This window comes from Alexandromys fortis, unplaced genomic scaffold (genome assembly GCF_014885135.2).
Source record: "Alexandromys fortis isolate MF-2015 unplaced genomic scaffold, M_Fortis_MF-2015_v1.1 scaffold_57, whole genome shotgun sequence".
Classification (NCBI taxonomy): Eukaryota; Metazoa; Chordata; class Mammalia; order Rodentia; family Cricetidae; genus Alexandromys; species Alexandromys fortis.
In genome coordinates, this window is record NW_026067941.1 from 9,838,989 (window position 1) to 9,851,326 (window position 12,338).

At 40.6% G+C, this 12,338-nt stretch overlaps 2 gene segments (V, D, J or C); both read left to right on the plus strand.

Annotated features, from left to right (window-relative positions):
* Positions 1-5,099: 5,099 nt before the first annotated feature.
* Positions 5,100-5,674, plus strand: LOC126505232 (T cell receptor beta variable 7-8-like). The segment is given in 2 exon segments: positions 5,100-5,171; positions 5,295-5,674. Coding segments are annotated over 2 exon segments (429 nt in total).
* Positions 5,675-11,177: 5,503 nt separating this feature from the next.
* On the plus strand, positions 11,178-11,745 carry LOC126505192 (T-cell receptor beta chain V region C5-like). The segment is given in 2 exon segments: positions 11,178-11,290; positions 11,371-11,745. Coding segments are annotated over 2 exon segments (381 nt in total).
* Positions 11,746-12,338: the final 593 nt, after the last annotated feature.

A 12,338-nucleotide genomic window follows, 5' to 3' on the forward strand; every position in this document is an offset into this window, starting at 1 on the left:
AGAAAGTGAGAAAGAGAGTGAGACAAACGGACACACACACATACACTGAGAGAGCATTTAATTTACTGTCTCCTTTTCTATAATAGGAAGACATTTATAATTCTGTCATAATTATCTTAGCATCATTGCTGAATGATTTTTTAAGTTCTGCCAGATTTTTCTTCAACTCTCTGAAGAACTTCCTTGTGCTCAAGGCTTTTCCTGTCTTCAGCATCTAGCTGATGAACTCAGTTCTTCTGTCATTCATAGTTCTAGTGTATCTAAGAATCCCTATAGTATCCTTCCCATCATATGACAGGAAGGGAGGAAAAACAGAGATGCAGCCTCTGAAACCCAACTTAGTGTCTCACTTAGTGCTCAGAGAGTGCCATGAATGGGAGCTACCTTTGCTTTATAAAAAGACTGATATCTGTATTCAGACTGAATAAGTGATAGCTCCCAATGATCATTGACAGCCTGGTTACTTCTTCATCTAATGGCACCATAGGAATCATATTGCCACTGGAGTGGAAGATGGAGAAGCCTGAGACTATGTTGGGTTGCCAGTCTTCAGAATAAGGACTGTAAATAGAGGGCGCCATGTACCCCTCTTCATGGGGAGGTAAGCTATCTTGATCCTGGCACTGGGTAGGAAGGGATTGCATGTGTTTTTTCCTCATCCTGCCTTGAGAGCTTATATTTGAAAAAAAAAAAAACTTCTGTTCTTAGATGTAGAAGAGATACAAAGGTGGCCAATCTAAGAAAGGAGCTCTGTGAGGAGTTCTCATTAAAATTTAAAAGGGGAAAGTAGCTTCTTTCTCCTTCTCTTTTTTTCTGTATGTATATATTATGTATGTATTATATATTTGTGTAGCTATGTCTACACACATATACATATTTTCCTAGTTTGCTTTCTATTTCTGAGATAAGGAACAATGACTAAAGTAATTTGGGAAAGAAAGAACTTATTTGGCTTACAGGTTACAGTTTTGCAAATAAGAGGAAAGGATCTGGGCATAAAGTCAAGGCAAGAACATAGGGGTAGGAAGCAGAGGCCATAGAAGAACACTGCTCACTGGCTTGTTACCCCTGACGTTTTATTCTTCTTCTGTGCAACTCAAAGTTACTTGCCCAGGGATGGCACCACCCTCAGTAAGTTGGGCTCTCCAATATCAACCATAATCAAGAAACTGACCAAGAGGTTTGCTTACAGGCCAGTCTGATGGAAACATTTTCTCATTTGAGGTTCCCTCAATCTGGGTAACTTTTGTGAATTTCACAACCCCCCCCCCAAAAAAAAACTAACCAGCACACACACACGAAATATCTTCTTTGCATAGGTTGGGAAGAAAGCACAGGGATGAAGAAGAAAAGAGAGGCAGTTGAGAACTCAATAAAGAGACCTCAGGACTCCCAAGATCACTACCTAAGTTGTTTGAAGTCTGTGACACAACCTTCTCTTTTATCCAGCAGTTCAGTTTAATGGCTCAAGCAAAGACACATACCTGAGAAAGGGATTTTTGTGGAAATCCAGGGCAATTAGAACCAGTAAAAAACAATAAGAACCTTATTTTCCAAAATGCATCTGGAAATGGAAGTGATACTGTTTCTTAGAACTTTTTGAGTTAATATCTACAGTTTGACACCTTAATAGCAAGGCAGGAGGCTATGGCCTCGGTAGTGGTGGGTATGAGGCAAAAAGTGAAGATGGCTATCTATGCTCTACCATCCTGCGTGTGACATGGAGTGCTCTCAAAGCTAGCTCCCACTTTCCTTCACCGTCTGTCATCCAAACACAACCTTTCCATCATTATAGAACTGTGAAGGTGAGAATCAGGAGGACTCAAACCCCTCTTCTGCCTCCTCAGTACATAGATAGACTCAGAGGAATCATCCTGATGATGGAAATAGGGCCCACTGACATTGAAATGGTGGTGATAAACTCAGAAAGTGAACACATAGAAAATCCTGGAGAAGACACACCAGTGGAACTTCAAGCTAGTCTTTTCCCAGAAGATGGTGGGAATGGCTCACCTTCAGTTTTGTTGGGGTGTTACTCTACAGCTAAAATCAATTGATTCTTGCAATTAACAGTGTTTCAGAATATCAGACATTGCGAGTGACCTCTCTAGAGAGTAAAGTGTAATTTAACATTGGACTGGTGGGGAATCTCTTCCAGTGATGTTTAAGATTAAGGTTATTCTGTTCACTGGAGACATAGGATATGTTCCTGAGTACAGAAAGGGAAAAGTCCTAAAGAACAAAATGATAGAAGGTAGGAGGAAACGGTAGGGCCAAGTGATGAATGTTTCAGATGTATTTGTGTCATGAAAGTTTGACGACATCAGAATGAAAGTCTTTTCACATCTAGATAAAATAGGATCTGGGGTGTTAGAAAGGGCGTAGACTCATGCCTGCCTGTCTGAGATAAGTACTTTTTAGAAAACTTCTGAAGGCTTCAAAGAGAATTCTCTGTCTCCACCCACTCCATGCTGTACACACCTCCCACATATGCACAGATTTCAATACCAAAGTGTATCTATAGCATTCTGTAAGATGGCAACAATTCAGGCACGATTCTGAACAGAACACTTGCCCAGCAACAACCCTTACCACTCCAACATTGGGTTTCCATGATCATTAAACTTTGTATTAAGGTGGCTAATGTAATTTCTTTCCTTTATGTTTTTGAAAACTTTCCTTTGTCTCAATCTCCTTAAGTAATGCCCATAATTTATAACAGTTTTATATTCCTCTTTTAACACTTCCATTGGAAGATGAATATATAAACATTCTAACATTATCAGATAAGTGTTATTCTTTTGAAGACATTGCTGACTGTTTAGATTGGCCACATGTTCAGGGTGAAACCACAGGTTAACCTTAGCTCCTAGGGAGTGAAAATTGACCTAAAATCCAGGAGACACATGGTATAGAGCAATTGATCAAAGAGGCAGAGTTTCCTGGGAAAAGAGAGGTAACATATGCCTGCAAGATTCAAGCAGCAAGAACAAGGTTTGCGACACTGTGTATCTGTGATGCATGTCAACCGTTAAGTCTAAGACTCTCACTACTGAAGGTGTTTTTGGATCTGTGGATACCTGGAGACAACACGATACCTGGAAGCAAAGGGTTTTGCCATTCACTGGCAATCTCCATCCTTACTCTCATGTCTACTCCCAGAGGCATGTATACAACAAAGCTTGGGAAACACTAGCAAAGCTGCATGACTCTCCTGTAAAGTCAGCCTAACTTCGTCTTTGACTCTATCACTGTGTAGAAAGCAGTGCACACAACAATGGACTGGGCAGAAGGTCACAAACTGAACAACCCTTAGGAATACTTGGGAATGGTGTCATGATCAGGAACAGCATCACAGATATACATGGACCAGAATCTGAAGCTCAAAGCTCTCAGCTTTGCCCCTGTAGCACTGAAACTCTGAGAGACCTTTTCAAACCTTCCCCCAGGGCAAGTCTTCCTCTTGGGTATACCTTTGTCTCTTATGGTCATGTGGATATTGGATGCATTTTTGTAATTTCTTCTCTGAGTGTGCCAAGCCTTACTATAGGAGCCTTGTATATCAAAGTCTAAGATTTCTGGACTAAAAACAAGGCTCCTCTGTTTAACTACACTTTGTGTCTTGGGGTGAAATAACAGTAGAAACCCTCGGGAAAAATCTCAGAACATACAACTGCTGAACTTCCTTTTGTCTCCGTGGAGTACTCTAGCCAGAATATCGCCACAGCACAGGCCCCAACACCATTCTTGTTCAGACCTCTTGAAAACAGATGATAATGGACAGCAGGAATAAACCTTCAAATGGCATCGTCTATGAGCAACAGCACAAACTGGGACCATGCGGGAAATTGACAAGTTAGTGGCAGGGAATGCCTGCAGCTGAAGGCTTCTTCATTCTCATTGTTTACAGAGCTGATCCTGCTCTGTAAACAGGCCGAGGACTCCCTGATAAAGGGGTTCAGTAGGGTGCCCTCAGAGCAGAGACTGTGCTAGGCTGTCTCTACTCTTTACACTGTTGCCAATGGTCCTTTATCATCTTTTTAAACCAAATCTATCTTGTCTAGAGTGACAAAGGCTGCAATTATTGCTCCTCACATGAAGGGTTCCAACGATGCAGTTTCATGACAGGAGTCAAACTAGCAATAGTAGCAAGCTATTTATTATCTATAATTCAGATTGTGAAGAAAATCAACAACGATCCATTTTTATTGTCCTGTTAGAGTGTTAGGGCAGAAGGTTCTGATTCCTAGGAAATTAAGGTGTGTTTTCAGAGCCAATTGCAGGACAGCCAAGGCTACACAAAGAAACCCTTTCTTGGGGAAAAAAATGGAAAAAAAGTAAGGTGTGTTTTGAAAGCAAAGTTTTGGAGCATCTTTTAAAAACATTGCTGAAAATCAAAACTAAGAGATACCATAGTAAAGGGTTGAGGACCGAAAGCATCACGGAAGTAAGGAGATTAATTGGTGAAATTTTTAACCCTTAAAAATTAACTGAAGATTGCAACTTGAGTTGGTGTCTGTCAGAGGCAGAATTCTGTCTCTTGCTGTTCTGAATTAATTCAGTCTGTTTTTGGGATAAGGATTTAGCAATTTTTTTCATCGAGTCTTGAACAACCAGTGCTTCCTTCCAGGCTGAAATAGGGAAAGGTGGATTCAGGAACAAGGCCAAAAATAAGGCATCTTGGAAGGAGGATGGAAGTCAGTACTCAGATCTCTGGTGTGAGGTACTGTTGAAATATCTAGGTGACAACAGCCAACTGACTCAGTAAAAAGAATAGAGTGAGCCAAGTAGGATTTGGGGTATAGAGGACAGCCAATTGTGTTCTTAGAATCAGAATGCGTTAAAAGTAAACTGAAGTTTAGCATTTTTCTTGAAATCCTTACTATTTATTTTCATCTTATAGTGTTTGCTATGATAAATAATGCACTTACCTTCTAGTCTCCAGGAGAGATTGACACATCTTAGACTACCTGGAACCCTATCCTATGTTTACTATTAAATAGTCCTGAGGTTCAGTGAAGCCACTGTGAGATCTGTCATGTGGGTACAAGGGATGCCCCTCCTACTCTGCTGCTCACAGGGACAGGGATCTAGACAGTTGTCATTCTCTGCTGATCCTGCCATGGACTTCAGGCTCTTCTGCTGTCTGGCTCTTTGTGTCCTGGGGACAGGTGAGTCCTCAGCATGCCATGTAATTCCACGCTGTCCTCCTCTATCTCACTCTGTGTGTGTATATATACATATACATCTGTGCTTGACAGAAATATATATTTTCTCCATTTCTCTCTCCACAGATCACACCAAGGCTGGAGTCTCCCAGTCTCCCCCTCACAGTGTCATCAAAAAGGGACAGAATGTATCTTTCAGGTGTGATCCAATTTCAGGTCACTTGGGCCTTTTCTGGTATCAGCAGAAATCGGGGCAAGGCCCAGAGTTTCTGATTTATTTCCAGAATGAAATCCCAACAGACAAATCAGGGCTGCCTGGTGATCGCTTCTCTGCAGAGAGGCCTGAGGGATCCTACTCTGTTCTGAAGATCCAGCCCGTGAAGCAGGAGGACTCAGCGGTGTACCTCTGCGCCAGCAGCTTAGCCACAGCAGAGCACAGTCACCTCCTCCCTGCTCACAAACCTCAGAGGCCACTCCCTCTTCACTGCTGTCCTAAACCCTGCTAAGCCTTGAACAATGACTTGACTCTTGACTCAAAAAGAACAAAAGAATGTGGAATTTCAGGGGTTCTTCAGGGGAGGGAGGTCAGGAAATGACCTTCGGGTTGTGAAAGAGGTGATGCTGAGTCCTGGTGAATTTGGATTGTCACTCCCTAGTATTCTTGAGGTACTGTAGATCCTTAACTGGGATACACCACCGGAGCCTAGTTTCAAGGATACAAATAAATACAAATAGACCCAAACACTAAATACAAAATTGCATTGTATTTACAAACAATTCCACCCTGAATGCCACTAGCACAGACCTACACTATACTAAACAGTGGCCTGGCCAGAATAAAGCAGTGTCAAGGACAGTTTAAAAACGATTAGGACCTAAATAATTCCTATAAAAGTTAGTCATGAAAAGCAACAGTCCCCCGGAACAACATGAGTTGAACTATGCCCATATACTACTTTTGATTTCTTTCAACAACACTGCACTCATTCCACTTTATTGTTACTGCCAGCTAGCTGTTTCAAAAGTACACCCAATCCCACATGAGCCTGGTAGCCAACGATTCTATTAGTTTAAGATAACGTAATTAAATATGAGGAGCTGGCTACAAATAGCTAAAGACTCTTATCTTAGAGTAAGATGTTTTCATTAATTTGCCTTTCCTCAACAAATACAAATTAACCTGATTGTATCTGTGTTTGCATTTCAAACATAGAGATGAATGATGGGTGTTATTTGCCAGAAATGTTTCCTAATATCATTAAATTAAGGTAACAGCCTATTAAAGTCTTAATATCATTGTTTTCATTACCTTTGATTTAAAAAGTTTTAGACTTAAGTCATGTAGGACACTTTCCAATATCTTTACTTTCAATGCAACCATGTTAAAAAATTACTGCATGCAATAGCACTTTTGTACCAACTAATAGCACCTGTGTTAAGGTACTGCCTCGATCTTTTATCAATTTGTGATCCACAAATCATTTATTGCAGTAAGCCTCATTTTCTCATGTATATAAAGAGCAATTGTTACAGCTCATAGATTGTTGAGACATTTATTAGGATAATAATCATGACTGACCTTTGGAAAATGCATTTGTATAAATGAGGATTGTATCATCACCCTCATTAATGAAAAGTAAGCATTCCACCCATTCTAAAGAGACTGAGAAAGCTCTATTAGGAACCTTTTATGTTTTTCTCTTTAATCTTCCATTGGCATTTTAGTCTCCTCCTCCATTTCTCAGGCTATATGGTGAAAATTTCAACATATGGTCTATGTAAAATGTTAATGGGCTTGATTAATTTAAAGGATCCTTCAGCCAAGCGTGTTTGTAAAACTCTGAGTTATGTGTAAATAAATAGATTTCTTTAATGTAGAAAAACAGAAAGTCAAATTTAGCTTGATTTCATAAAATACAACCACACTTGGAAAGCTGTTAAAAACAACAACTTCAAGATGACCCAAACAGAAGTTCTGAAGTAGTTCCATCAGTCCCCAGGCTCCCCTGAGGCATGGGAACTTTCATCAGACACTGGTGCTCTCTGTCTCCTTCCAGTTGTTCATCTTTTTGTTGAGTATGTGTTTGTGTGTGTGTGTGTGTGTGTGTTCTTCTATGTTGGTCTGAATATGCATGTGTGTTTGTGTGTATGTATATGGTTGTGGTAATATGTGTGTGTGTGTGTGTGAGTGTTTGTGCTTGTGTCTGTCTGTCTGTCTGTCTGTCTGTGTATTTGTGGAAGCCAACGGTCAGCCTTATTATTTCTTTGGTGCTATTTTTTTTCCGAGACAAGATCTCTTCAATGAGACCTGGATGTTCTAGTAGGCTAGATTTGTTTGACTTTGCCACCTGAGCACTTGGATTACAAGACTGTCATTGAGACAATAAACTAAACTTCATTTTTAAATATTCGTATTTTAATTACATATATTTATGAAATACAGTGCACACACTCCTATATGGTGTAACGATCAAATAAGTTAAGCATTTTTAAAATGACTTCTGGTGATGTATATATACTGAGTTGATTTCCATATTTATGTACAATACACATATCATATATATATATATCTTTCAAAACAGGCTTCTTTATGCAGTTCTGGTTGTTCTGTAACTCATTGTGTAGACCAAAATGACCTCAAACTCACATAGATTCATTTGCCTCTGCCTCCTGAGTGCTGGGATTAAAGGTATGTGTCAACACTGCCTAGTTAACAGGGTATATTTTGATGAACAAAAGTTCTTAATTCAAAGTTATTAAATTGTTCCTTTTTTAGTTTTTATTGTATATTTTTATCTGCTATACAAAGCAATCATTCTTTCATATATATCTTTTTATAAAATTTCACACTTTTACATTTTAATTTGCAATGCAGCTACAATTACTCTCTCTATATAAGAAAGGTCACTGTATAATTTTCTACATAGTTATGCAATTCATCCTGTGGTATTTGCTAAGGGATAACATTTACTTACTTCACTGGTGAAGAAAATCACATTTATCATAAGGCAATAGTTTCATATGCTTTGATAGTTTTTCTGGGTCTGTATTCTGTTATATTGCTCTGTCGTCAGATCCTTCAAGTATACACTGTTTCATTTATTACAATATTATAATAAACCTTTTATCTGTTAGTCTACTTCCCCAAACTTTTTTAAAATCATAGGTTATTAATCACTATAGACAGAATTTTTCATATGAATGCTATATTTACAAAAATGTTTATATATACATCACAAATATGACAATATTTCATCTATTCTTTTATATATGTATCTGCAGGGATCAATAACTATCTGTTGGGAATTTCCTTGATTTTTGTTTCTCGATGGTGTAAGAAATTATATAATAAATCTATGAGTGTAATAAGAAGTAGCATCCTTAAACACCAAATATACAGTTTGGCATCTAATAAGAGGCTATAGCATTGCAAAGCAGGGACAAAATGGGACTAATCACTAGGAGAGAAATCAGTCACTAGAAACCAAACTATTTCTGACAAATTGGATGACACTGATATTAAACAGTGTAACTGCAGCAATACCTTAACCAGTTTATAGAGATGAGGGAGGCGTGCAAAGACCGAAGTAAAAGTTGGCAGTGTCTGTGGTGAGAAAGAGCTGACTGTAATTACTAGGAGATTGAGTGTTCCAGAAAAAAGTCTTGATAAATGTGAAGATAATATTCTTAAGAAACACAAAGAAAATAAGCATAAGGTGTAAGTAAGCTGAGTTACCTCAAATGGTAAAAGATGTAACTGGGAATTCCATTAAAACTTCTTTAAAGACTAGCTAGATGTCTACAACAATTCCAACATTCTACCCTTCTCTGCTTTCTCTTCCTTGGATTGGTCTATTTTCCCAAGTGCTCCCTAGGCTCCTCCTCTGATAGCCTCCCCAGTCAGCCCTTCATAAAATTTCCTCTGAACTAAAAAATATTTTGCCCTGGCCACGCCTTCCAATTTCACGTGGCATCTAATGACTAATGAATGTCTACAATGTGATATGACTTAGAATTTATTCTTTTTTGAATGAGTTCCCTCACTGGCTTAGATAAAACTTGGTATTTCTGTAGGTAAATTGAAACTGCAACTACTCTTCAACTCTTGATGTTTTCTAGCCTAACCCTGACGCCTGATTTTGGGAGCTCCCAGCGTCCCCTACAACCAATAGAGGTACATCTCATTGAATATGCACCAGGTCACTAGAGGGCACTGCAGATGCACCAAGTGAGCTGTAAACAGTGCTTGAGAAGGTGGATGCAGAGGTGTAATATGGAGTCCAAGTAGGGTGTTAGCTATGGAACCAGAAACAGTGCAGGCTCAGTAGGTACAGGGTGAGGGTCAGGTAATCAATCATCTTTTCTCACTGAGAATCATCACAGGAAGCGACCTACAGTCTTCACATTCGAAAACACCTAGAGCTAGGAAAAGAGAAGGAAACAACTGCCTCAGAGAAAGGGGGAAATGGAGTTTCCTACACCCAGACATTTTGTCCTCAGCACAGTCAACACCCCCATTCCACTATGCAGGCTGAGCCAAACGGGGAAGAACTAAACCAGCAGATTATGCTAAAGGGTACACAGGGCCTATGGGAGCCAATGAAATCACTGACCTCAGAACCTGACATCACAGGCAATGAGCTGAAAGGAGGAACTGACTCCTGCTCTCACCAGGGAGAGCAGCATGCTGAGGAGAAGGATGTGGGGCACTGCCCTCCCTGGCTCTGCCTGGGGCCCCAGCCTGCTCTGCTGTGTCACTGTCTTTCTCCTGGGAACAAGTGAGTCCTGAGCTCTGGGGGGACCGCTCCTGAGCTCCTCTACTGCTGCTGTACCCGTGCACTCTTTCTCTAGATGCTCACTCCTGTCTCCTGCCTCCCCAGGTTCAGCAAATCCCGGGGTCATCCAGTCTCCAAGATACATAATCAAAGCAAAGGGAGGAAGGTCCTTTGTGAAATGTACTCCCATCTCTGGACATGACACTGTGTTCTGGTATCAACAAACTTTGGGCCAGGAACTGAAGTTCCTCATTCGGCATTATGAAAAAATGGAGGGAGAGAGAGGAAACATCCCCAACCGATTCTCAGTGAAGCAGTTCAGTGACTATCACTCTGAGATGAACATGAGCGCCTTGCAGCTGGAGGACTCTGCTGTGTACTTCTGTGCCAGCTCACCACAGCCTCACAGAGTGACAGGCGTTCTGTCCCTTAATCTTCCTGCTCTTGCTAGTTTCATACTAGAGAGGGGCAGAGATGATACACAACCTTAGCCAGGGCCCAGAAATGCTTCTAGATCTTTACTAATCCCCTCACTACTTACCTGATCCCATACAGAGTGGTCTTAAAACTGGCGTGGGTCCCAAGATCCAGGTGTTTTCACATCTCTACAAGTCCCTTCCAGCTCCTAGACAGTGGTAGGAAACCCTACTCTGTGCTTGGGTGTGGTCATAACCAGTGTATGCATTTTGTAGATGAAGAGTTCTATACATCAATAGGAATCAATGGCTTATAAAATTCCCAATATTTTATGTTTGAGAATATCAACACAAGGCTTAAAATTTGCAGCTCCTTGACTTCTAACTCAAAGTTCTTCATTTCCTTGGTGCTTCCCATTTTGGGTCAAAATGTAACAGCTCACTGTCTCTTATGTTATAAAACTAGCTGGAGTTAGTGTGTATGTCTGGGGAGAGGCTGCAGGTTATACATGAGTAATATTAAGCCAAATAAAGTTTGTATTGTCATAGGGTCGAGATTTGGTTTACATTTTTAATAATCCTTACCCCAACCCTGACTAAAATCAGAGAAAGTGCACATGCATCTAGAAAGAAAAAAAAACAAGCAGCAAATTCTTTCTGACTTCTGTTGGCAATATTTGTATATCCGTTATAAATATTGTTGCATAATGTAATTAGGAGACTCTGCTTTAAAATCAACTTGTTACTGTAGGAAAGGGGTGTGGCATGTTAACTGTGCAGTTGAAGCATTTGTTGCAGACAGTGACATCACTAAGCCACTAAGAGCCCCAGCTCTAGTTTCCAGAAACAGGACTAGAAGACATCAGATCCTGCCTGGGTCCTGAGATGAACTTCAGGCTCTTCTGTGTTACCTTGAGTCTCCTGTGTGCAAGTGAGTGCTGGAGAGGACACAGATTTCAGAAGTCTTTTAGCTGAGATGACATCATCAGGCTCTGTCTCCCTCTATTACAGAACACATGGAGGCTGCAGTCACCCAAAGCCCAAGAAGCAAGGTGACAGTAACAGGAGGAAAGGTGGAACTAAGCTGTCACCAGACGGATAACCACAACAATATGTACTGGTATCGGCAGGACCTGGGTCATGGACTGAGGCTCATCTATTATTCATATCGTGATGGCAGCACAGAGAAAGGAGATGTCCCTGATGGGTACAAGGTCATCAGAGCAAGGACAGAGACCTTCTCTCTCATTCTGGAGAAAACTTCCCTTTCTCAGACATCTGTGTACTTCTGTGCCAGCAGTGATACACATCAGTGTGTGGCTGCCTCCTCTCTGCACAGAAAGTAAACTAGGAAGTCAAGTTGACTATGTGCCCCAGGAAGTCCCTGTCTCTAAGAGTCACTGGGCTCTGACAAACTAGGCACATTTCAGCACGGGTCTCAGCCTCACTGAAGTCCACTCTGACAGCTTTTCATGGCTGCTTGGCTCATTCCCACCCCTTATTTCTCCTTTCAGAGAGGAAGCTGAGTCTTGAATTGAAGTCACAGTGACTCCTTTGATACTTTCACAGCCATTATTTTCTTCCCTGCGGCCTCGGTGAGCTCCTCAGTCACTTTACTATGCAACTGAGTCACTTGTATGCTCTCTTTCCAGGCTGTGTTTACTCTACAGGTCAGTAGTCCCTTTGTTCTATAGGACGATAGCCCGTAAGGTCCCATGTCATTTCTTCACTCATCTCTATCATCAGTCTTTACCCAGCCTTCCCTGGTTATTTCCTCATAGCTAAACTTGTCTACATTCCGTTACTTTTTTCATATATGTTGTGCTGTGTTAAACTCTGGAGATATTTTCCTAGGACATTTCTTCTGCACTAAAGACATGCCTCTCTGGATGTTAGGAAAATGTATTTAAGGTTGGATCATTTTTCTTTTACCCTTTAAAGGTTTTAATTTAAATATATTATTTCTTCCCTTACTTCTT